This window comes from Palaemon carinicauda, chromosome 38 (genome assembly GCF_036898095.1).
Source record: "Palaemon carinicauda isolate YSFRI2023 chromosome 38, ASM3689809v2, whole genome shotgun sequence".
NCBI lineage: Eukaryota > Metazoa > Arthropoda > Malacostraca > Decapoda > Palaemonidae > Palaemon > Palaemon carinicauda.
In genome coordinates, this window is record NC_090762.1 from 38185685 (window position 1) to 38212785 (window position 27101).

Genomic DNA, 27101 nt, shown 5'->3' on the forward strand with positions numbered 1-27101 from the left:
CCAGAAGTTCCAACGTGAGATTGCACAACTCCCTCAATTTCAGTCCTCCCTGCTTTTTTATGTAAGCCACCACCGTGGCGTTGTCGCACATCAGTGCCACGGTGTTTCCCCGGAGCAGATTGACAAACTGCAGGCACGCCCTTCGAACTGCCCTCATCTCTAGGACGTTTATGTGCTGGGCCTTTTCTGCCTCCATCCAACTGCCTCTTGCTGACTTTCTGAGATGGGCACCCCACCCCTCCTTGGACGCGTCTGTGAACAGGAGCATCTCGGGGGGATCGGCTGCAAAGGGCATCCCCTTGAGGGTGTTCTTTCGGTCTTACCACCATTCCAGGACTTCCTTCGTTTCCGGGAGAACGGGAACCACCTTGTGGGGGGACTCTCTCTGGTTCCAGAGTCCCTTCAGATTCCATTGGACGTTTCTGAGTTCGATCCTCCCTTGGGGAACCAGTTTCTCCAATGATACGAGGTGGCCTATTAACCTCTGCCAGTCTTTCGCCCTCCTGGGCTGTTCCCCTATGAATGGGTGGAGGATCTGGTCGGAGTTGTCCAGCCTCTCCGCCAACGGAAAGGCTCTCACCAAACGGGAATCTAGAACCATCCCAAGGTAGGTCATCCTGGTGGAGGGTGACAGATGAGACTCCTCCAGGTTGATGGTGATGCCCAGAATCTTGCAGAACTGCAGTAGTTCCGCACCTTGTTCCCTCAGTGCTTCCTCTGAGGATGAAAGCAGCAACCAGTCGTCCAGGTAACGAATCAGGCAGATGCCCCATTCGTGCGCCCAAAACTGAGACTGTTGCAAAGACCCTCGTGAAGATCTGAGGTGCTGTGGACAGTCCGAAGCAGAGGGACTTGAACTGCAATGTCTGGGCACCCCATTTCACCCGAAGGTACTTCCTGCTGGAGGGGTGAACTGGAATTTGGAAATATGCGTCCTTGAGGTCTATGGACATCATGAAGTCCCCTTCCCTCAAGGATTCCAGGACCGACTTCGGGGTGTCCATCTTGAAGTCGGTCTTGCACACAAACTTGTTGAGGGCTGAGAGGTCTATGACTGGTCTCCAGCCTCCCGTTGCCTTCTCCACCAGGAAGAGCTGACTGTAGAAGCCCGGGCTTGGTTCCTGTACCGTTTCCATTACTCCTTTCGCAAGCATCGTTGAGACTTCCTCTTGCATGGCTGTCTTCTTCAAGGGGTCCTTGGGAGCTAACCACTCCGCCCGAAGGTCTGGAATTAGAGGCGGGGGTTCTGCTAGGAATGGTAACCTGTACCCTTCCTTTAACACTGTTACTGTCCATGGGTCTGCCCCGTGGTTCTTCCATGCTTGCCAAAAACGTCTGAGGCATCCCCCCACCTGAGGTTTGGGCAGGAGTAGGGGCCTCTCCCCTTATCTCCTTCTGGAGGATCGACCTGTACGTACTCTCCTTGCGGCTGAGTAGGAGGTCCTGAAGGAGGCCGGGGCTGATGCTGCTCCTCTACGGGAGGGCTGCGAAGACTGCGACCAAGGAGCTGCTGGGACGTCTCTCCTGGGCTGGCTAGGTCTTCTGTACGTGGGTCTCCGTAGTGACTGGGATCTAGGTTCGCCCACGTCTTTACGCTTTTGGACCTTCTCCATAATTTCTTCCGCCGCCTCAGGGGGAAGAGTGTGTCGTCCCACAGAGGCAGGCTCCTCAAAGCCTCGCTTCCCTGTCCAGAATCTTCCTGGACAGCTTATACAGGACAGTGTCCCGCCTTCTAAGAACCCAGTTGGCTGATAAGGCTAGGGACTGGTATGATAAGAACTTCAGAGCTCTACCTCACAAGATAATTAACTCCTTCAGTAGAGCCTGATTCCCCGGGACTGAGAGGTTGTAGGAGGACTGGATTCCTACGAGGGTGGACGCCCACCAGTCCAGCAAGGAGGAGACGTTAGCCAGGTCCTTAGCCATCTCCTCCATCATCGTCGCCTCCAACTGAGAGAAGCAGACTGGGGCTGACGAGGCTCTGTCTTCTGGGGCCCCTTGGCCTAATACTTCGAGAGAAGGCTCCATCTTGCAGGCCCCAGGTCGCTGTCCCTCTGGGAGGTAAAACTTGCTCTGGGACTTCAGTCCCAGGAGCAACTTTGAGGAACTCTGTGATTTAGGGACCTCTGCATTGTTCGCCACGATCTTGTTGACGTGAGCTCTACCGAGCCTCACGTCTCTGGCTACCGGAAGCGCCAAAAAAGGCCTCTGCTGGACGGGGGCCTCCATTAGCCTATTGAGGCTGGAGCGCCAGGCATCTTCGGCGGAGGATTCGGGCTCTTCTATCCTGTGGTGTCACTTGATGAGCCCTATCACCCTCCTGTATGCCGAGTCCTCCGCTGCTACGCCCTCTCCGTTGTCGTCCGCGTCCTACGTCTGGCGGCCTGTCTCTCTAGACGGCGCTTCGCTGACGGGTGCCTCCGTGTAGGGTTCCTGACGTAGGACGGGCATTGCCGTGGCGGCGCGGGCCTCCGTCCTAGGTCTGTCCTTTGTTGTGGAGGACCAGGCTTCCGTGGGCTTGCCCGACGGAGGAAGCCGTCTCTCCTTTTCTAGGCGCTGAGGCACTACTTTGGAGGGCGAGACGAGGCTGCCTGACCGAAGGGGCAACTCCCTCCGCTGGGCGGAGTGAGTCGGGACCTTCGCGGTCTTACGCCTGTCCGCGGAGGTCAGAGAGGCCGAGTCCTTCCGTGGTTCGAGCTTGTGGCTGGAGGTGAACCTTTCAGGAGACCTGTCTCTAGGGCGCCAACGCGAAGTGCTCGGGACCGAAGTAAGGTCCAAGAGCTTACTGCAGGGAATGACCATCCAATCTTCACCCGAGATCCGCTCCTCCTAAATTTCCTCCTGGGGGACCTGGATCGTCTTCTTCCGTGGCGAGAGCTGGAGCGTGAGCGAGAACGGTAATGCCTTCTCCGGGACCTCTCACGCCCCCGACGGTGTTTCGTCCGGGCTTCACCTTCCGAGGAATTTGAGGCCCCTGCTACCGATGAATCCGAAGACCCTGCGTAACCCGTCCATGGGGCAGAGGTGTGGAGCGCCGGTGACTGAATGACTTGATGGACCACGGAGGGCGTAGACAGCAGAAACTCGTCCGGTAATGAAGCCGACGACGCTGGGGGAGAGTGTGGCCGCTCTATGTTGGGGAACCATGTGCCAAGGCCTTCCTCCAACCTCAAGGGAGACCTATAGGGCATCCTCGGAGGTATCCATTCGCGGGGGTCTGACGTCGGTGAATCTTCCTTCCCGGGGTCGCCTTCAGCTGCGGAGGAACCTGAAAAACATGCCCATGATGCGGGCAAAGAGGCAGGCACATTTTTACTCCACATGGGGTCATCCGAAGAGACGTGACCCGCGAGCACCGAGGCAGCGTCTCTAGGACCCCCACTAAACTCACCTTCAGGCCCCCCACTTGCCTGGAATGAAGCTGCTACCCCACCATCATGAAGAACAGACTCCTGGGGAAGAGCCACTGGCTTCTTCCCCGCACCGGACTTACTTCGTCCCCTACTCTGGGTAGGGAAGGTGGTAGAGAAATTCTTTCTGAAGCCTCTCCTGGTGACGTCAAGGGAGAAGAGGTGCTAGCTTTCTTGGGCGACCTCTTGGAAGACTTCTTCTTTTTAGTACCGAATCGTACCCACTGCACCTCATTCCACGATTCGCACTCTGGACACATGTCCGACGGGAACACACTCTGCCCCTGCACGACGAGCACAAGGAGTGAGGGTCTACCTCCGGCTTGGACAGGAACGCACCACACGACTTCCCGGCCATAGGCCCAGGATAACGGCAGGGGTGCTCCATCACGCACTAGCAATACACTACAAGACACAGGAACGTAGCGGGAAAGGATAAGGAAGCGCAAGGTTAACACGCGAGAATGCGGAAACATAAAGGGAAAGCACAGGGTTAGCACGCGAGACCGCGAGGGCACAAAGGGAAAGCACAGAGATACCGCGTGGGGGACCACGCGGGACACAAAGGGGTCGGGGACACAAGGGTCGCACTGAGATTAAGGAGAGTGTCGAGATGATATCGTGACGCGACCAGAGAACTTACCGAGGGTCGAGACCCAAGCTCTCTGACCCGGGCTTAGCCTCAGGGCACGTATCTATCCGCCTGAGGTTAGCCCTCACAGAAAACAGAAGTAGGGTAAACTACACAAAACTCTGGTCTGATGGGAGGAGATCCCAGGTACTCCTAAGAAAGTAGTTCGAGTTAAGTACCTCGTGTTTGAACAACTGCCAGTTAAAAGCACTAATAGTAAGTCTGCATGATCTGGTAACTGAAAACAAAAGTGGGAGCTCAGTGGCCTGTAGGGTGACAGGGCTTCTCAACCACCAGGCAGCAACTACCACCACCTAGTTAAAAGTTTTAACAGATGTATCCAATTTCCCTGAAAGCAAACTCCTATTAAAGGATGAGGATTTATGTTCGTGTAGGAACAAAGATCAAATGTATAACAGCTGTTGCTTCTATACAGAAGTTATTTAGCTAACCTCATCATTGTAATACATACCTGAAGGCAAACAAACTTGACTTTCTCATCCAAGAGAGTTCCACCAGTACTAAGTGTTGCTCCACACATCTGCCATCCGTCACTGCTTTCACGAAGTTTCTGCAGGTATTCGAGAGCCTGAAATGATAATGATATAAGGATAAAGATACAGTAGTAACTTCCAGGATATCTACAGAAACTTGCTTCATTGCAACCCAATCAATCATATATGTGTCCACATTTTTCATCTCAAATGTCCATGAACTGAGGTCTTTTGTCTAACAGAGAGAATGTGGTGGTCTCATAAAGTGTGAGGCCTCTACGCCTTAAAATAACTCAATTACCATCTGCTCTTCAGGATTATCTTCTCTAGTATCATAACCACCACTATTTCATAATTCATTAGCTATTTCATGTTTCTTTGCCATGATTTAGTGTCTGCAATCCTCCTTAACCGTTTCGCTGCGGATATTCAAATAGGATATTGCACAGCTCTGTGCACATTTTCACTGAAGATTCAAAATGCTCAAAATTTAATAAAACTAACTTTGTGTTCCATAACCTTTCTGTTTTTAGGATTTAACAATATTTTCACCTGAGTTTATCTCTTTATGCCTTAAATTCTTTGATAAATAGGTAAAAATTAAAAAAAAATCACAAAAATTCCTTTCCAAAGATGATTTTATCAATTCCACTAATAATCCTTCAACCCAATTTATCATTGACTCATACATTTATTCTCTACATTAGTAATGCTTTTTGTACACTTTATAGGTAAATATGTCTCAAAACATGGAATGATACAAAGAGGGGGCTTTTCAACAATTTGATCACAAAAATAAGTTGTTTGCTTTCCTATACATTCGCCTTTACCTTTCCTTTCATCAAGCAATTCTTTGGCAAGATAGAGCATATAATACATTGGGGTTTGGGGTTTTTGTCAACATATTGAGCTGGAAAATGCCTTTCAGTTAGTTTAGATTTTATCGCATTTGAAAATGTACCCTTTCCTTGAGTTTTGCTCCGCTTATACCCTTCTAACGTAGTGTTAATAATTTTTCCCTGATTTTTTTCTTTTTTTCCAACTTAAAAGTGGGATTCTGAATGTTGTAGCATATGTTTGAGTCTACTAATACGGCTTCAATGATAAAATGCCAAATTGGTTGGTACCATTTCTGACTCTTTCTTTTGTAAGCATATGTTGAGCATAGCTGATCAAAATTATCAACTTCCCTTATTGTATTCCACATAATCACATGGCTTGTCTATTTCTGTCACTTTTTTTATGAAGTTTCACTTTATATGTAACTACTGTTTCTTTTAAAGATACTTGGCGAGAAGTAGAGGCCATATCACACATATAAAAGAAAAGAAATAAAGATAATTCTTCAACCCAGAGTTAAAGGGAAAAATTAAAAGGACAAAGTCAGCTGACTGATAAAAGCAGAGCAATATCGAATGTTTTGCTAAAAGTATAATAATACCATAATTTACAATTATATATGAAATTTATGATACTGTGAAACAAGTATTTATAAACAAATTATGTCTTTATTAACAACTTGTATCACTAAATTATGCTGTTAAAAAATAAAGGGACCGATAGGCAACTAACAGACTGAACGTCAGCTGTCGAATGTAAACAAAGCTTCGGATTTAAAACACGAAACTTCTTTTCTTGTGAATGTGTTTGTTATTTGACTATTATTCAATTAATTAAGTTAATTTCTATATTGATTTCTGAAAACACCATTATCTGTCACATTTTGAACATCCAATACTATGAAATACGTTTTTATTTGTGTAGTTGTCATGGCAACTGTTGAGCTCTAATGTAAACAAACTTTTACTTATGCTAAACGAACCTTGGAAAGCATGATACTACGATAACTCTATGAATAACATTGATTTATATAGAAAAACATGCATACTGTATATATCATAATTTCATGTTGACACAACGTAAAAATAACAAAAAATTACCAAAATCATAGAGTAAATGGGAGAAGAAAGACGAGAGCTTCAGAGAGTGGGTAGTTCATAAAATCGGCCACAGATGGCAGCATGTCGAAGCCAGATAAATCGTCAACAAAAGGCGCTAAGCTCAAAATTTCTTACGCGGTGTGGAGTAAAGTCATTCTCCGCAGTGAAAGGTTATGAATCTGAGTAAACTAAAGTCGTTCTCCGCAGTGAAAGGGTTAAAGTAATAAAATGATTCTTCACTATTCAGCAGGTACTTTCAATTGCTGGTATCTATCTACAGTTTGGCATAATTATGGGATGTTAGTTGAGTAATTAAAACATTTATCAATCTATCCTGAGAATTAAAACTATTTCTACTTTGTAATAAAGTTCTAGTTTATTTGAACGATATTGTATGCACACTACTGTATTCTTTATCTTTTCCTCAAGTTTTGACGAGTTTGTCTGTGAAGAGTACTTACTAGCCAATGAGTGAAATACAATGGAAAATAAAGCAAACTTTTGAAAAATTTACTCTGTAATCAGCAGAAAACAAATAAACTAGGAAATGTAGATTATTAGAGTAAGGATGAGCAAGTACAGTATATCCGATAGTGTCAATTCTTGTATATAGCTTGAGTAGCGGATCCGCAGCCTTGTAGTAAAGGGGTTAACAGGAGACCGAGTGCACTTAAGGGGACCGTCCACTATGTCCTCCATTTTTTTTTCTAAATATTCAAAATACTAGCAGTGGGTAGTTACACCCTGACAAAAAAAGCTTATCGGCTGGTTCCAGCTTCGCCGAAATAATACATCAGGTTTATATTTTGCACTGGAACAAAGTGATTTTCAAGTTCAATATACTTTCAATTTTTTGTGAATCCTAAGACAGTGTAACAACATATTTTTAAATTTTTAATTACGTTAATGTATTTGTTATTATCATATACTAAAATGTAATTGTCAATGTAAACACCATAAATTTAAAGCAATTTGTATATCTCCTAACCATACAACCCTGAGACTATTAATAGGAGTATGACATGACATCAGCAAAGCTGAAACAGCAGTTACAAATTTTACAAGGTAAACATTGTTGCTTGCAGAGTGGCGGGTAAATCCCACTCACCCAATAGGCAAACTAACCTTCACTTTTACCTTTGTCCTAAGTGCTTGTGGGGTGGTTGAAGCAGGCCATGTTCTTGGAGATTTCTAAAGCTCAGAAAAAAGACTCTGGTGCTCAAGTCTTCATAGCTTAGTTCTTTTGTGGTAACATCTCATCGCCATCAAGGGACAAAGTAGCAGATCGTCTTGATTGGTACTCACTTTTTTAAGAGAGGTGATGGAGAAAGTTTCAAATCTAGGATCCAAGATCAACGGGTTCTGTGTCTTTGCCACAAACTGTGGGACAAAGGAAAACAAAAATCACCGAACTCTCAATATGACCAATAGCATACGAGTTGCCTTGTAACTCTCCGATTTACTTCGCCGAGGCTAGAGCAAGCAGGAATACAATGTTAAGTGTCAAATTGAAACCTAACACATCCTTAATGGGTTCGCATGATATTATCAAGAGCTATGAGGACCTTTGTGACATCCCATTCCGGTCCAAGTTCCCCTAGAGGGCAACACAGTTAGAAGCTCCTCTTCAGCATAGACAGCTCTCACAAGGTGAACAAATCCAGGACCTTTCAGTCTGAGAACTTAGCTTACAGCTGAGCAATAGCCTTCAACTGCCACAACTAAGAGGTGCTTTTCCCAGTGAAGAGAGGCTCTGACGGGAGAAATATCCCATCTATGACTCTTGGAAAGCTTGCAAGGCTAACATTTTCAGCAGGATGATGTGCAGACCTCTCTCTTCTATGGACCACAGTACCGAGGAGACGTTGCCCCTCAGGTGTACTCCCCATCCCTCCTTTGATGCATCTGTGACCAACAGCATCTCTGGAGGGAAGTTGTGACACTCCTCAGGGGAGGTCTCCATTGTACAACCACTACTTGAGCTCTTATCTGCATTCACAGGAACCAATGAGTAGAGAGGATTGCAGATGGCTAACCAGCGATACTTCAAACACCATTGTAACGATTGTTGATGAAGTGAAGGCGCCTGTGGGAAACAAGTTTCTTCAACAACAAAAGGTATCCTAGAAAACATTCCCACTAACTTGCCAGCAAACGTTGAACTGTATGAAAGATCATGCAACCTCCCCGTTGTTTATCTCTATATATACCCAGGTGCTCTGTCCTTCTCTAGGGCTTGAGACAAGACTTCTTCCAATTGGGGATCATGGCAAAAACCTAAGAACATATCTTAATCCTGGAACAACCATCTCCTTGAGGATGACAGGATAACCCAATCGTCAAGATATCGCAAGACGAAACCCGTTCAAGTGTGAGCACTTGAGTAAACACCTGCTGCACAGTGGATAGCCTGAAGCACAGGACTTTGAACTGATGCACCACTCCACTAACGACGATGCGGAGGTACTTTCTACTCAATTGATGGATGGGTATTTGGAAGTAGGCACCCTTCAGGTCGACTTTAAATAAGGAGTCCCTATCCTGATGGCGACCCGAACTGTGCTGGCCGTCTCCATCTTGAACAGAGTTTATTGAACAAACTTGTTCAATCATGAGAGAGATCACTGGTCTCTATCCTCTTGTTAACTTCTCCACCAAGAAAAGTTGACTGTAGAAGCCAGGAGACATGTCGTGCATGATTACCGGCATGTCTTTCCTCCTGTAAGTTATTGCCTGATGGGTAAGGGAATCATAACTCGCCTTTTTCCATTTCACAACCGTTGCCTCAAGCATCTTGCTGTGGGAGCAGAGATGTTGCACCTGGTACCAACAATTTCCAAAGGCAGCTTTACATCCCACAATTGGAGAATCAACCTGTCATGGCATTATTCTGTTTGAGAACCCAGTTTGCCCACTGGATGGCCAACTGTCTTGCTAAGACGGTGACTGCCATAGCTCCACAACCAATGGTCTATCCCTGATGTAGTCTGAAGGCTTGCCATCAATGCCGACTCCATCACCATGACCTCGTCTTCTTCTTCGGAGCAGCAGTGGGCAATGATCGTGAGTGTGGAGATTGTGATTGTGCGCGGAGATTGTGGCAGTACCTCCCAAGCAGGAGACAAAAACTCCTCCTCCTTCCTAGAAGTCAAGAGTTTCACCACTGGAAACAACGCATTTGCAAGGAAAGCAGTGATAGTAATGAAAACATCAGGCACCTCCTTCACAGGGGTAACCGGCAGGGGACCAAAAGTAGAAGACTTCTGAGTTCTAGCAGAGATAACCGAAGGACAAAACTTAGAAAGATCAAAATTCTTTCCAGGGTCATCAACAGTAATTATAGTGGGAGAAGATGGTTGAGAGAGGAGTGCATTATCCCCCTACAACTACCTTCTCAGAGCCACTCACAGAGGCTTGTGAAATCTCCCTTCTCTCGACGGGTTACTCAGGACGGAGCCACTGAAGAAACTGCAGAGGATACTGCCAGCTTCAATAACAGAGAAGAGAAGGCAAAAGCGTTTCTTCAGCATCAGCTTGGAGACATTCTCTGACACAGAAGCATCCCCCTGAGATGCTTCCTCCTCTTCTTTGCGAATGCCGCCCATTGCATAGGAGGCCACTCCCCATAAAAGGATAGCTGCAAATAGTCATGCCTCTGGCAAAATCAACAAAGTACAGGAGGGGCCACCTCCTGTTTACTTATATAGCGGCCTTCTTGTCAGGATAGAGTAGCATATCTGGGTTGGGGGCAGACATCACAAACAGCTCCAAAACACTGGGATACAATAAAGAAAGCAACTAGTCTAATAGTCAAAGCAAGGGTTGCTTTGCAAGTCGGGTGGATCGAACTTAACCACAACCTGGCAACAATGTTTACCTTGTTAAAAGTGTAATGGTCGTTTCAGCTTCGCTGATGTCATGTCATATACTTCTATAAGGGTCAATGGTTTGTATTACGTGTACAAACAAATTATACATACCCTTGTGTGTTGCTCATGGCTTTCTGGAGCCCACAGGCCTTGAAGCATATGGGCATCCATCTTGTTGGGGAGAGGTTGGAACAAACTCTGTAATTACTTCATTTAGGCAGTGATTCTGAAAGCAAAGAAATAAAGCACACTTTTACTCTCATTTAATATTTTCATAAAGAAGCATAAACTTATAAAACTGATAAAATATGAGTATGCTATACTGCTGCATACAGTAGTTGTTCATATATGTGGTGAACTGGTTCAATTCAGTCACATAGTTGTGAATATATACAAGATAATGATTGCTGTATTATTATCAAGAGGAGAAGGTTAACCACCCAAATGATTCAAGCTCAACTCTTACGGAGCTGGCCCGATTAAATCTGGGAAGAAAAAATATTTATATTATTACAAAAATAAAATAAATTGCATAGTAAATATAAAGAACAAAAAAATTTATAAATTATGCAGTAAAAATCTGTGACAAACAAAATTTTTTAATACAATTTGTATTTTTCCTAGCTATGAAAACGAGTCATTTATATGGGGATTATTTCTATGTCAAATCTCTTAGACCAGAGAGAAAGAAAAAGGTGACTAATTGGGATCTATATAAGAGGCTACTAGACAGCTCCACTGGAGGGCAGCACTACGAGCTGCTGCAAGGCAAGCTTTACTCTATCCTGGTCGACTTGTGGGTGGATGAGGTGAAACCTTTATATAAATATCTCATGTTTGTATAGCTAGAAAAAATACAAATTGTATTAAAAATTTGTAATTTATTCTTATGCAGATACAAACTTCAGAGTCATTTATATGGGGAATCTTCCTTAGGTGGAAGGAAGTTTCTGTCAAGAGAAGGTCTCCTTATGCTCTATACTTTTAAGGAATGGATAGATAAAATAATTAAGTACACAAGTTTCATAGGCTTGTGAAGAGGAAAGGCCGAAGTGTTAGTTCCTTATAAGTTATTGACCTAACTGGAAATGAAACAGCCAAAATTGTGCATTAAGAGACTCATGTCACCATATGAAAACCAACGGATACAAACAAGTAATTCTTATCTGCATTAGGGTAAGGTCAGCAAGAGTACTCCCAGATTCATAAAATATGAGCTGATTATGTGGCGATGGTGGTTGGCTAGGACCTTTGTATCGGCCCATCCCTTTGACGAAGGAATTAACTAAATGGAGACAACCTGTGAATAGTGGTTTTCACGCGCCTTTGCTTTATACACCACACCCAAAAGGTGCTCGCGCGAGGGTAGTAACCTCAGCATTCCATGCTTTTATCTTTCTCTGGTATAATTGGAAGATTTTATCAGAAAAGATATATAAGAAGGACTCTTTTCACCGGGCGCCACAGGTCTCTCCCCAGAAATAGATTTTTCCTTCGTCAAAATCCCTTTTCTGATGCTTCAGACCAAGATGTCGAAAACTCAATGGGGGCTACATCAGCTGAGCTGGTGCCTGTGCGCTTAACGGGATCCAGAGTCATCAATAGTAAAGAGATCATGAGTCTCAAGAATAGGCTCTTGGTTCTTTCAGAACCACAAGGTTGCAGTATGATCATACACGTCGTGTGCTCAAGAGGAGGAACAGTGGCAGTCTTCCCCTGAAAACGAATAGTCTCTCATACGCTTACAATGCAGAGAAAACCAGGCCATGACAAAGATTTGAGTGTCCTGTAAAGGCAAAGAATATACTGTATATTAATTGCTGTGCCTCAACAATATATCCTAAAGAAAAGGTATCTAAAATCTATTGGCATAATCTAGTAAATAGTAACTTATAAAGGTGGTCTGCCTCTTGTACAACCCTGCAATAAGGACTTGGGCCACTAAGTGGTTTTGCGGAAGCTAAGGTTGTGGCAAGGATCATGAATTTCATACGTTCAAGGGGGTCACTGGCAGTACTTCCCCTGAGGATTCACTGTATAGCCTATGCACTAAGTATCTACACCTCTCATCGGTTCTTGTGGAAGCTCAAGGTTGTAACAAGACCATGCACGTCTCTCTTACTCGAGCTAATAAACGAGCACCCTATGCTCTCACTCTCAAGGTTACATAATAAAAAGCTAACATCACACAATAATATAAGAAAAGTAAAAAATTGATTGCTTTTATTTTATTTTTTTTATTTTTTTTTTTATTTTTTAGTCATTGTAATAACCAAAAACGAAGAATAACGACAACTTAATCAATAAACAAGGATATAGTCTAAACCGAGCCTTCCTGAGGCGAGTACAAACTAACAGACTAAATCGCTAAACGTTTAAATCGCTATTCGCCCCATACCATTGTTGGCACTATAATATCCAACTGTTTGTATATTTGTAATTTACCTAATGTCTGTTAATGACATAAGGATAAATAACTTAAAGCAATCTGCCGACCTCCGAGGGTCGGGGAAGCAGTGACATGCCCTTAAAATAAATATAAACACCAGCCTTAGCTAAAGGCAAGGCAAATATAAGTGTTAAGTGTATGGGCGACCTCCGGTGAAGCCGGAGCGTAATGAGATGTCCTGAATAATGCCGCCTTAGCCAAAGGCAAGGCAAATAAGTGTGATGTGTATGGGCGACCTCCGGGGACGCCGGAGGATAATGAGATGCCCTGAATAAATCAATTGTGGCTAATAATTCAATTGTGAAAGATATAAAAGCCAAGCCGCAGCTAAAGGCTAAGGCTTAGATCATAGCAAAGCGTATTTACGATCCCCGGTGAGGCCGAAGGGAGAAGAAGGGTCCTGAATAATTATTGTGAATAAAAACACAATTGTATACTGTAATGGCTATTGTGGATATGGCTGTGGCCTGAGACCGCAGTAAGGGCCACCGGAGGGTCGTATCTAAACAATATGAAGCCCGTCCCATGCAGTAAACAATATATAAATATTACAATAGAACGAAAGTCATTGAGAATCCCTCAAGCCGGAGTAGAACTCAAGGCGGAGTGGAAAACGTTCATAAACAATTTATAAATATAACAATAGAACGAAAGTCATTGAGAATCCCTCATGGCAGAGTAGAACTCAAGGCGGAGTGGAAAACGTTCATAACTACTCCCGAGCCGTAACGGGGAGAGGACGAAACACGGACCAAAATAACGCTAACAATTGAAAAGTCACGAAAAATAAATAACTCGTAAGTTATCATCCACCCAGAGGGGGAGAGGTGAGGGAGGGAGAACCCGTTGAACGCACAAAACGGAAAACGGGAAATCCGCTCAACCACCGGAGCTAAGAAAGAAAACGAGAGAAAGGGGTAACTCGTGACTGCGAACAGAAAACGGGGACCCCAAGCTCTCGCTCTCTTGGACACAAAAACAGGACTAAAAATCACACAACACTATTATAAACGTATAAAATAAAAATGTACATCCATATAACACTACGATCGAAGAATAGCATCTGCTAAAACTTAAAATAAATAGCACAGTCGAGTGACGAACGCCTCGGAGGGGCGGGTACTAAACAAAAACAAAGCTAGATCGCTATCTCGTTCGTAGGCTGGACTTGCTAGCAAAAAGTACCATGAGCATAAACACACAAAAAAATAATAACGGTTCTAAAGGCATAAGGCCAGGGACTTAACCAAGAACCTAAGTGACAGAGTACTAAACGGGCAGACAAAGATGAATTCCCAAACAAGTGAACAAACAATGGCCGCCATGAAAGGCCAGACGGGAATAATAAAACAGACTACAGTATACTGGATATAAAACAAAAGCCCGGTACAATAAAAAACTGTCAAAACAAACTATGGTACTTAACATTGGAATGTGTGAAGATGGAGCTTCGGACATGACAAAATAAATCCACGATTGAAAGAAAAGACCGAGAGCACCACAAAAAAATTCAACACTTAAGATTCCAAAAAGAAGGATGTTGTTCAGATGGCGCTCGCGTCGTGGCGTGGTGGTGTGGCGCTGGTGGTTGGCTAGGGCCTTTGTATCGGCCCATCCCTTTGACGAAGGAATTAACTAAATGGAAGACAACCTGTGAATAGTGGTTTTCACGCGCCTTTGCTTTATACACGACACCCAAAAGGTGCTCGCGCGAGGGTAGTAACCTCAGCATTCCATGCTTTTATCTTTCTCTGGTATAATTGGAAGGTTTTATCAGAAAAGATATATAAGAAGGACTCTTTTCACCGGGCGCCACAGGTCTCTCCCCAGAAATAGATTTTTCCTTCGTCAAAATCCCTTTTTCAAGGTAGGGCCCCTGATGGTGCATCCCCTGAGAATGTATAGGCTCTCAAAATAAATTTTGGAAACCTTCTCTTGGAGTGGCCTAACCTTGAAAACATAAGAAATACCATGTCTGAAAGGAGCTGTCCTTTTCTAGTATTTCTCAATTACATGTATGAGAAAGATTTGTCCGGATCATGTTCCCTCTTTGAGAGACAAGATTGTAAAAGAGTCAAATTTGGTATCATATTATTACTATTATTATCATTATTATCATTATTACTAGCCAAGTTACAACCCTAGTTGGAAAAGCAAGATGCTATAAGCCCAAGGGCTCCAATAGGGAAAAATAGCTCAGTGAGGAAAGGCAATAAGGAAATAAATAAATGATGAGAATAAATTAACAATAAATCATTCTAAAAACAGTAACAACATCAAAACAGATATGTCCTATATAAACTATTAACATCAAAAACAGATATGTCACATATAAATTATAAAAAGACTCATGTCAGCCTGGTCAACATGAAAATATTTGCTCCAACTTTGAACTTTTGAAGTTCTACTGATTCAACTACCCGATTAGGAAGATCATTCCACAACTTGGTAACAGCTGGAATAAAACTTCTAGAATACTGTGTAGTATTGAGCCTCATGATGGAGAAGGCCTGGCTATTAGAATTAACTGCCTGCCTAGTATTACAAACAAGAAAAAATTGTCCAGGGAGATCTGAATGTAAAGGATGGTCAGAGTTATGAAAAATCTTATGCAACATGCATAATGAACAAATTGAATGACGGTGCCAAAGATTAATATCTAGATCAGGAATAAGAAATTTAATAGACCGTAAGTTTCTGTCCAACAAATTAAGATGAGAATCAGCAGCTGAACACCAGACAGGAGAACAATACTCAAAACAAGGTACAGTAGAATGAAAGAATTAAAACACTTCTTTAGAATAGATTGATTACCGAAAATCTTGTAAGACTTTCTCAATAAGCCAATTTTTTGTGCAATTGAAGAAGACACAGACCTAATGTGTTTCTCAAAAGTAAATTTGCTGTCGAGAATCACACCTAAAATTTTAAAAGAGTCACACAAATTTAAAGAAACAATATCAATACTGAGATCCGGATGTTGAGGAGCCACAGTCCTTGACCAACTTACAATCATACTTTGAGTTTTGTTAGGATTCAACTTTATACCCCATAATTTGCACCACGCACTAATTTTAGCTAAATCTCTATTAAGGGATTCACCAACATGACAAATTCGGAGATAATTTGTATTTTTCCTAACCATACAAGCCTTAGCTATTTACACATATTTGCCCGCCAGCCCTGTCCCCAAAGACAAGTCCTACTTTTAAGTGAAGCGAGACATTTCACCAGTGTGTGAGGGGGGAGGGGTTGCAAACTACCCCTCCCCTACCCCTTGCTAACTAGCGCGTGGGTAGTTAACCCTTAAAATTCTATTGGCTCGTCAATTTCAGCTACTCCGAAAGTAAACCCCTATGGATTCGAAGGGTTATCCGGGATGGATAACCCTTCGAATCCAAGCCGAGATGGTATTCTTGGTGACCCTCCTTTTAGCCCTTCCCGTGCTTACAAACAACGCTTGCACGCGGGGACGGACTGCAGCTGTTCGTTTCAAGTAACGCCTCAGACTCCTCACTGGGCATAATAGCAGATGGTCTGGGTCACTTGTTACAGAACGGAGACTCGTGACCCTGAAGGAGTTGAACCGTGGGTCCGGCACTCCAGGGTTCTGAGTCTTGGCAACAAACTTAGGTACGAACCTGAACGTTACCTCCCCCCATCCCCTTGAATGGGTGATGTCATATGAGAGACCATGAAGTTCACTAACTCGTTTGGCCGAGGCCAACGTGAGTAGGAAAGCCGTCTTCCAAGTCAGGTGGCGATCAGAGGCCTGGCGTAATGGTTCGAAAGGAGGTCTCTCAAGAGTCCTGAGGACTCGAACCACGTTCCATGGAGGATCTCTCACTTCCGACTGAGGGCAGGTAAGCTCATAGCTGCGTATGAGTAAAGAGTTCTAGCGAGGAGGAAATGTCCACTCCTTTCAGCCTAAAAGCCAGGCTTAAGGCTGAGCAATAGCCTTTCACCGCCGAGACCGAAAGGCACATTTCTTCCCGCAAATAAACGAGAAACTCCGCTATTGGTGGAATAGTGGCATCAAGTGGAGAGATACCCCTCCCACGACACCAACCACAGAAGATTCTCCACTTCACCTGGTAGGCTCCCGCGGAGGACTTTTGCAGGTGTCGTGACATTCTCTCCGCAACCTGCTGCGAAAAGCCTCTCTCCGTGAGGAGATGCTGGATAGTCTCCAGGCGTGAAGCCGAAGCGATGCTACGGCTTTGTGGTAGATGTTGCAATGTGGTTGTCTGAGTAGCTCTTGTCGTGGGGGAAGTTCTCGCGGAGGTTCCGTTAGGAGTTGCAGAAGGTCCGGGAACCATTCCGCGTGATGCCAAAGCGGAGCTATTAAGGTCATTGAAAGGTTGACCGATAGCCTGGTCTTGTTGAGCACCCTTCTCATCAGACAGAACGGTGGGAAGGCGTACACGTCGATGTTGTTCCACCGTTGTTGGAAGGCATCTTGCCAGAGAGCCCTGGGGTCCTGGACTGGGGAGCAGTACAGAGGCAGCTTGAAATTCAAAGCAGTCGCGAATAGGTTCACTGTCGGGGAACACCACAAAGTCAGGACTTTGTTGGCTATCTGAGGATCCAAAGACCACCCAGTACTCACTACCTGCGATGCTCTGCTCAGACTGTCGGTGAGCATATTCCTCTTGCCAGGAATGAAGCGAGCTGATAGTGTTATCGAGTGGACTTCAGACCACCTCAGAATCTCTACTGCAAGATCGGATAGCTGTTGTGAAAAGGTTCCTCCCTGCTTGCTGATATAAGCCACTACCGTGGTGTTGTCACTCATCACCACTACGGAGTGGCCCGCCAGGGTCCGTTGGAACTTTTGAAGGGCCAGAAACATGGCCTTCATCTCTAGCAGGTTGATGTGCAGGTACTTTTCTGATTCTGACCAAAAGCCTGAGACCCTCTGGTTCAGAATGTGGGCCCCCCACCCTTCTTTTGACTCGTCCGAGAACAGTGTCAAATCCGGGGGAGGGACGAGAAGATCTACTCCCTTTCGTAGGTTTTCGTCCATCAGCCACCACCGCAGGGTCCTATAGGGACCAGAGTCCAGGGAATCGGTGCCCTGATTCCATCGGGACTTGAGCCGCCATTGCAGGGATCTCATCCTGAGACGGCCATTTGGGACCAGATGGGCCAGGGAGGCTAGGTGACCTAAAAAACGTAACCATGATTGGGCTGGAAGTTCTTCCCGCCTGAGGAAGGGCTCTGCCACCCTCCTCAGCCTTGCTATCCTGTCATCTGATGGAAAGGATTTCTGGAGATTGGTGTCTAATAACATGCCTAGGTAAACCAGTCGTTGCGTAGGCTGCAGAGAGGACTTCTCGAGATTTACCATGATCCCCAGATCTTGGCAAAGTCTCAGAAGCCTGTCTCGGTGTCAAAGAAGGGTCGACTCCGAGTCTGCCAGGATCAGCCAGTCGTCCAGATAACGGAGGAGACGGATGCCGTTCCTGTGAGCCCACGATGAAATCAGGGTGAACACTTTGGTGAACACCTGAGGTGCTGTGGAGAGACCGAAACACAGTACCTTGAACTGGTAGGTCTTGCTGTCTAGGCTGAATCTCAAGTACTGTACTTCCTGGAAGACGGATGGATTGGGATCTGGAAGTACGCGTCCTTCAGATCTAGTGTGCACAAGAAGTCTTGTGGTCTCACTGCAAGTCTGACCGTGTCTGCCGTCTCCATGCTGAACAAAGTTTTCTTGACAAACTTGTTCAGGGCTGAGAGATCGATGACGGGTCTCCAGCCTCCAGACGCCTTCTTTACAAGAAAGAGTCGACTGAAGAAGCCTGGGGAGCCGTCCACGACCTCTTGGAGAGCATCCTTCTTGAGCATGGTCTCGGCTTCTGCCGAGGGGCTAGCCCCTTTGCCGATCCCATGGCATAGGAGCTCAACAACACTGGATTCGCTGTCAGGGGAGGTTGAGATGTTGTGAATGGGACGCGATAACCTTGGCCGATCACAGAGACCATCCACGAATCGGCCCCATGTTGCTGCCACCTGTGCACACAACTTTGAAGGCATCCCCCCACAGGTGGACACGCAGGGGGACTGCCAACCCTAGCGTTTGCGGCCGCGGCCGCTCCCTCTAGGATTTCTGCCTCCCCTGGAGGACTTTCCTCCCCTCTTGTCTTTGACAGGAAAGGGCTGTGGCTTAGACACCTTAGCTGCCGGAGCCTGCTTCGGTGTCCTGCGAGGCTGCTGTGGAGCTGGAGGCTTGTAGGGCCGAGATGTGAGGGCCCTTTGGAGGAGTGAATCATGATTCTAATTCCTCCACCTCTCAGCTGTCCGTTCTATGCCCTTGGGATCAAACAAAGCTCCCCCAAGGATGGAGGAGTGTCTGAGCCTACTGACATCCACGGCGGGGACCTTCGGATGGAACCTCTCAGTCACCGCGTCCCGTTGCTTTAATATCGAGTTGGCCCAAAGGTTGGTAACCTGATGAGCCAGGAACTCGATGGAACGAGTGCCCGAGAGGAGGAAAGTCTCCAGGGCCTTCCTATTGCTCTCCTTAGACAAATCCTCAGAGCGCAATAGGATGCCCAGAGAACCTAGCCAAACATCCAGCCACGAAGTAGCCTGTATGGCACACTTCGTGACCTTCTCTTGGCTGAGGATCTCCGAATCCGAGAACGTCACTGCCGGGAGGAGAGCTTCTCTAGAGGAGTTCCCCTGGCGAGCTCTTCCACAGAGTGGTGAAGGGAAAGGCCCATGCTGGACTCCCCCCATGATCTCAAAATACCTTCTCTGCTGTTCCCAGCAGTAAAATGGCTGGAGGAGGCGAGTTCTGCGAGCTGAGCTTCGACCTTGTCCCTGGCACTCTTCACCCCCTGGGACCAAGGCAAGGCTGCACTGGCCCTTGGGGGTTTCTGGGTACCATAGACTTGGTCTAGGACCGTATCCTTGCCTTCTGGAGGGGCGGTCTCCAGGTCCTTGAACCTGTTGAGTTGCCTCATCAAGTTCAAGACCTGCCAGAAGGCCTGCTCCGACTCGTGCTGCTCTCCTCCCTGAGGGCTGGCAGCTATGTCTCCTGTCCCCAAAGGTTCTTCTTGGGGAGATGCGTGGACGTTCTCCCGGGGAATGGTTGGCTCTGGTCGGATCCTTGAAGAAAATTTGGGGATCGTCTTTGAGTCCTTGGGTTCCCTCCTGGGTGGGATACAGGACTCTAGCAAAGAGGTCTGGAAGGTACCTTCCGCGCGAGACGTTTCTCCTCCCGTTGGTGCCGTGGGAGAATCCCTCGCCTCGGTGGAATCTCCTGAGGACGGAAAGGCTTCGTCCACAGGGGAAGGAGAAAACGACTGCGAAGGGGATGGAGCCTTCCTGCTGGACCTCTTAAGAGCCAACTTCTCCCTGGGAGAAGTTACCACGAAGTAAACTCCTCTCTTTCACTTCAGCGGGGGCGAGTCTGTCTTTGGTCTGAGCCCCAGATCAGTGAGGGCCGGCTTCACAGCCTGCACCATCGCGTTCATCAGGTGGCCAAACCAAGACTGACGTGTGACTGACGCAGTGTCAGTAATTCCCGCTGGAGAAAAAGGGATCTCCTGATCCTTTGGAGTGGACGCAACGGGGCCTGCCTGAAAAGAAAGGGAAGAATGTTGCTTGGACCTCTCCTGAGATTCTTCCTGGTCCTGGATTTAAGTCCTGCATTTGCGCGGTGGCGATCCTTAAGGCGATCTGAAAGTACGCGCCCCTGACGGAAGCACGCGCTGTGGATCCCGACGAAGGTGGGGATCGCGATGGGGCTCGCACTGCCGCTCGCGCGATGTAGCCATCGGAGGGTCGCGCGTGGGCGAAACCTGAATGAGGGCACAGGGGAGATTGCTGAAGTTGTGCAGGAGATCGACGGCGCGCTGGAGATCGATGGCGCAAGGGCGAGCGATGGCGAGCAGGCGATTGCTGTCGCGTTGGTGATCGCTGGCGATCAAGCGATCGCTGACGCGTTGGTGAATGTTGGCGCGTTGGCGAACAATGACGCGCAATGCGTGCAGGTGACCGACAGTGCGCAGGCGATTTTGCCCGTATGCGCGTCTGAGACCTGTGGCGATCCGAAGTATGGGGGCGTTGGCGATTGGGAGATTGCTTGCGCGCAGGCAGAGGATTGCGTGGGCGCGTAGGAGATCGCCGACGTGCAGGAGGGTGACGATGCGCAGTCATTTGGGGCGCAGGATTGGATGGCGAGGAAGTGCGCAGAAGTGAGCACTCGCGGTCAGGGTCCGACGGTGTCTCGTGTGCGCGCAGGAGCTCTTGAAGTCACACCAGAGTGCGCGCGCGGCGATGGGAGCACAAGTGCGCGAGGGCGAGGCAAAGGAAAAATATCCTTGCCTGCGTCCAGATCCGAAGATCTAGGGTGCGTAGGAGTGCGTTGGCGCGCAGGGCGCTTATCAGGAACCAAGTGCGCAGGTGCGCGCTGACGAGTAGGAAATCCAGTATGCTCAGGAGACTGATGGCGCACTGGCGTGCAGCAGGAACAGGAGGGCCCTGACGGTTAGCAGGAGAGCGCTGACTATCAGGAGAGCGCTAACTATCAGGAGAGCGCTGGCGATCATGAGAGCACTGGCGAGCAGGGGCGCGCTTACGAGCAGGAGGGCGCTGACGAGCAGGAGAGCGCTGGTGATCAGGAGACTGCTGCACAGGAGAGTGCAAGTGCGCTATTGTACGCGAATGCGCAGTTGGGCGCGCAAGGAAACCCTGACGCGCAAGGGATTTACCCACACCGTGGGAGACATCCCTTTGCCCCGAAGGGACTGGTGCCCATCGGGATTGATTGATTGATTTAAAGTTTTCAGGCATCCTGACATCTGAGGTCATTGACGCCGGTAACATTTAATTTATGTATACAAAAATAAAAGATAAAATAAAATAAAAAATAAAAGAGTATTCAATTAAAATCATAAAAGTTGAATGTAATAAAAGTTAAATATTTTTCAGAAGACCTGCTTCTGAAATAAATCTAAAAATGCCACTTGCATGGTAGGACACATCATTTCCAAGAATCTTGGCAAGGATCGGGAGATGGTATCAGAAGGTGCCTGCTGCGCAACTGCATCCAGGGGCGATGGGCAGCCGGAAGGGCTGGAAGGTCTGGCAGGCGTCTGCGGAGAGGTCCAAGGATGTGGCTTTGACAGTCTGCTGCCGACGAGAAGAATCCTCTGCAGGGGAGGGCGACGGCAGAGACGACCCAAAGAGGCGCCTCCTAACCCCTTTATAGGAAGAAGGAAGGCCCCTACGTCGAAGGGGAGGTCGAGCCTTACGGCGCAGGCGACCTCGAGGAAGGGCATCAGGATCGTCAGTCCTCCGAAGAGGAGTCTCTGTCAGTGCGCTCCCCCGAGGAAGAGACACACCCGCAGGAGAGACTGTGGGACTCACCTTTCCCCTCGAAGGATGTTCAGAGGAGGAAGGAGAGCCTTCAGCAACGTCAGCAACGGCAGCAGCAGAGGTTTGACCCGTCGGAAGCCTCTGCCATAACAGTGTCGACAATAGACAGAGGGAGAACCTCTGGTATTACCGGTGACTGTTTGACAGCTGCCCCCAACTGGATCAAGTCAAACAGGGCTTCCTTGGAGGGCGTGCCCTTAAGCCCACAGGAAGCCCAAAGCTGAAACAAATCATTATTAGAAACAGTCTGATCATATTCATCTAATTCAATAATGTCCTCCCCCGGCGGAGGAGGGGGAGCTGCCTCGCTATGGGAGGCAACGCCCTCTTCCGCACACCGAGGTCGGGAAACACAACTAGGGCCTGCGCTACCACTTGACGGCCTCTCACGAGAGACCGATCGAGTGGGAGCTTCGGAGGAGGTTCGGGCAGCGGAAGAAGTCCTTAGAGCCTTCCTTCTTCAAGGCAGCCCTTGAAGGGGAACGGTCTCTCTTGGACTTCTTCTTACGCCGCCGGCCGAACTTCTCCCACTGGGAGGCAGACCACTCCCTACACTCACTGCAATTTAACTCCCCATCACACCGTTGGCCTCAGCACTGCAGACAAAGGGTGTGAGGATCCACCTTGTCCGCCGACATGAATGTTCCACAGGGGCAGCCGGAGAGTCCAGGGCATTTGCGCATGATAGCGATGAAGGATGAGGCCAACTTCCAAAACACACAAGCTGAAGAGAAGGAAAAAACAGATTAAGGCTGTCAATAACGAGGACGAAGAGACAGACACGTCTGTTCATCGTCCGAGCCAAAAGTGAAGTGAGACATTTCACCGGTGTGTGAGAGGGGAGAGTTGCAAACTACCCCTCCCCTACCCCCTGCTAACTAGCGCGGGGATAGTTAACCCTCGTTAAAATTCTATTGGCTCGTCAATTTCAGCTACGCCGAAAGTATACCTCTATGTAAATAGCGTGGTTTGTATTTCGGTTACAGAACAAAGCCTGATTAAGGCTTCAGCCACAAATTCAGGAACAGGAGAGAAGGGTAATTCTCTCCACTACTGGAGTGTGATAAATACAAGATAAGCCATGGCAGCCACTTACCTTCTTGGCCAAGGCTAGGGCAAAAGGGAAGACAAATTATTTTCAGATGTATCTGAGCCTTGTTTCTAGGGTCTGTGGCTTCTGCGAGAGTTACGAGAGTCCAGTCCATAAGGCTGAAGACTTTTATTGTCTAAAAGTTTACTTCAGCCGATGGTCCATTTCAGAATTGGACCACATAAACTACGACTTGCTCATGGTTGACCTGAGTGAGGAAAAGAAAAAGGAGGCCTTCCCTAGAACCTTTCTCTTGGACGTCCATTGGTTGAGAGTTGAGAAAACTCACTTAACCCATCTAGCCAGAACCATATATTTTTCTTTTAAATCAGTTGACTGTATTGAATCCCGAGATTCTAATTTGGCTAATGGAACATCGATTCCCAGATTTGAATGAGTAGGAGACAAAACTTCGTCATTGTGACGGTTATTATCTTCCAAAAATAATTCACCTTGTCTGGAAGAAATCTTGTGAAGGATATCGTCCAGTTGCGAAGAAGTATCACGTTTAAGTACTGTAAGCCTCGAGGGAGAGACAGGTTCTAGTGCTTCTAGCATAAGATCATCATGCTGTAAGGGAGCAACAACATCTGTAAACTCATGCGAGGGAAAATCTTGAACGCGTGCGTCCAGAATGCGTTCAGCATGTTGTATGTCAACAGCGTGAAGCGAGGGAGTGTTAGTTGTGCGTCCAGTATATGGCCAGACTGCCGCATGCATCCACTTTGCCGTGAATTTACAGACTGCTGCATGCATCCAAATTGCTGCGTCCGCCGTGGCGTGTGGCTGCCGCTTTGTCTGCGTCTGCCGTGAAGGAGAGACCAGACTGCTGCAAATCGTCAACTGTTGATACTTCTATGTATCGATTGTTGTGAGAGATCTCCCCCGAGAGACCAGACTGGCGTCTGCGTCTTCTGTGAAGGAGAGACCAGATTAGTGTCTGCGATTGCCGTGAGGAAGAGACCAGACTGCTGCATGTGTCCGTCCTAACGCTTGCCGCAACGCGAGCTGATCGCTGCGAGGGAGCGTTTTGCAGAGAGGTATCGTCAACTGTTGATACTTGTATGTATTGATTGTTGTGAGAGATCTCCCCCCGAGAGACAAGACTGACATCTGTGTCTGCCATGAAAGAGAGACCAGACTGGTGTCTGCGACTGCCGTGAGGAAGAGACCAGACTGCCGCATGCGTCCGTCCTAACGCTTGCCGCAACGCGAGCTGATCACTGCGAGGGAGCGTTGCTGAGTATCTTAGAACTATGCTGTCCGATACTATTGGTCTATTGCTGTGCTAGATTCTTTTAGGTGTATTTTTTTCTGCAAGAGAATCGTAAGCGTCAACAGAGACGAAATAGACCTCTTTAATTCTGACAAATCTGATACATAATGAGCGTCCTGTGCTCTAACTGAACTATATAGTGATTGCTGAGAGGTATCGTCAACTGTCGATACTTCTAGCGCGCCTTGTGCGCGATCTGAATCGTGTATCGATTGTTGTGAGAGACACACCCCTCCCCGAGAGACCAGACCGGCATCTGCGTCTGTCAACAGCATTAGAGTCTATCCAGGTGGTTAACAGGGGAAAGACCCTGTGACATTTCCCAATCTGGGGGCAGAAAAGGAGCATGTACCGACGTAAATTGAGCACCTTCATCATCTGAAGGACTATGCGTCTTACGCAATTGTTTCGGTGCTGACACGTAGTCTTAGTCCGAAAGAAACACCTCCGGTGAACAACAGTCACTGAAAGAGGGTTTATTAGGAGACATACCTGTCTTGCGTGGGTTAGAACGTAGTGGTTAGCTCCAACCACGTCGCGATTTTTGCGTCCGATGAAGACGCATACATTTTAACCTCGCTTTTACTATTAAGATGGAGCGATCTGTACATTGTTAACATGATCATTCGAGGGGACGTTCGTTCGCTAATCAAGGTCTGTCATATCATTTTGCCTTTCGACTTTCCTTCTCCCAGGGGTTGGGGAGCATGGAAGAGGTCCCCGGCTGGGATTATGACGGACACGAACGAACGCACCCTCCACTGCACTGACACTGAATACTAGCACTTTAAATTATTTCACATTAGATCTTAATAGACCTACCCGTTACTAAAGAATATTCTCTTTAGTCAAGGGCCAGGATGAAAATACAATAGGATATATGAGTACTGTAATATTAGTATTTTCAAAATCGAAATATAAAATAACGATACCAGTAACTGTGAAAACAAAAAACAATTGACAAGAGTATTACTTATCGTAGCTTGACTGCATTGCGTCATTATATGTGCCATTGAACACTAGCTCTTTAAACTATCTCACATTAGATCATAATAGATCTGCCCGTTGCGAGAGAATATTCTCTTTAGTCAAGGGCCAGGATGAAAATACAAGAGGATATATGAATACTGTAATAATAGTATTCTCAAAAGCGAAATATTAAATAACGATACAAGTATTGTGAAACAAAAATGATCGTTTAATATCTGACATCTCCCTTAGTAATACTCGAGTGTAAAATGAATGTACGCTCGAAAAAATCTAAACAAAAATTGACTAAGGGAAATATACTAATAGGACAAATATATAATTGAAAATAATATATTTCCCTACATTATAAACATACTTATGCTTAGAAAGCTAATATTTTAAAAATTTATTGCAAGAAAGAAAATAATTCACAAAATACAAGTGATACTATGCGGATTACGTCACAAGACTGTGACTGCATCACGAATACGGACTGAATTCCTACAAGGTAATCACAATCCGCTATGCTAAGAGTTACGTTACAAAATAGTAACATCACAATGTTTAATATAGAAAATGTCTTCCTTCCATTATAACTTTAAGAGTTGTTCGTTAATAAAGTATGGGGGAAAAAAAAATCTTTGATCCCTCAATACAAGCAAGGAACGAAAACAAATACATACATGCTCCCTGACAACAATTACAATGCGGGAAGAAAGAGCAGCTCGAAAGCTGGTCTAGCCCAACAACCAAAGTTTAATAACAGAAGAGCCATTACTGGGTCTGGATAACTTTATTTGAAATAAAGTTCACTTACACTGTCCAAGTTGAACCCGCAAAAAATCTATCCTATATAATATCTTCGATAGTAGAAAGGCAGCGAAAGCTATTAACAATAATCAGACAAAAGGTTCTTCACCAAATTGTAGAATAAAGTAATATATCCACGAAAAGAATTCCCAAGGTGTTGACTCGATCAACGACAGAGAATTTCTGAAGATGTTGGGAATGGTTCTAATAACCTAAGAGTGATGGCGCTCATGTATGACCACCTACTGTCATGGCGGCGATCGCCACGAATTTTGAATTTCTGTCGTGCAGCGTCAGAACGCGGGATTTAGGCTATAAATATGTAACTACCAGGTTAGTTACATATTTAAAACTTTATTTTCCATTCCATATTCAATGGAGTTGTTCATAAGTGTTCATCGTATTAGAAATAAGTTTTCTTAATTGACCTAAAGATTTATTGGTTTTTGGTCTGTCAAATGCTTGCTTCACTCACGATTAAACATTATCTCATTGCTCCTAAGTTTTAGCAAGCGGAACATGTTTTCCTACATGCGCTGGCTCCGTGGGATAGTACTTCGGGTAAAACATTATTTACTGTTTTCCCAGTATATTTTCCCAACCAAAAACCCCGAGTTCCCACTGGGTGTTCCTCATTATTGGCGATATATACTGTATATAAGTATATATGTATATAAGAATATATATATATATATATATATATATATATATATATATATATATATATATATATATATATATATATATATATATATATATATATATATATATAT

General features: G+C 46.1%; 1 protein-coding gene across 3 annotated transcripts in view; it reads right to left on the reverse strand.

Moving 5' to 3' along the window:
* Window positions 1-27101, reverse strand: part of LOC137630560 (exportin-T-like) — a 146371-nt gene that overhangs the window by 117985 nt on the left and 1285 nt on the right. For all 3 annotated transcript variants that reach the window (XM_068362095.1, XM_068362094.1, XM_068362093.1), the window contains 2 exons: window positions 10456-10570; window positions 4514-4630 (listed from right to left, as the gene is read on the reverse strand). In XM_068362095.1, the coding sequence (XP_068218196.1) occupies window positions 4514-4630; window positions 10456-10515 (177 nt within the window). In that variant the 5' untranslated portion in view covers window positions 10516-10570. The remainder of the gene's footprint in view (window positions 1-4513; window positions 4631-10455; window positions 10571-27101) is intronic.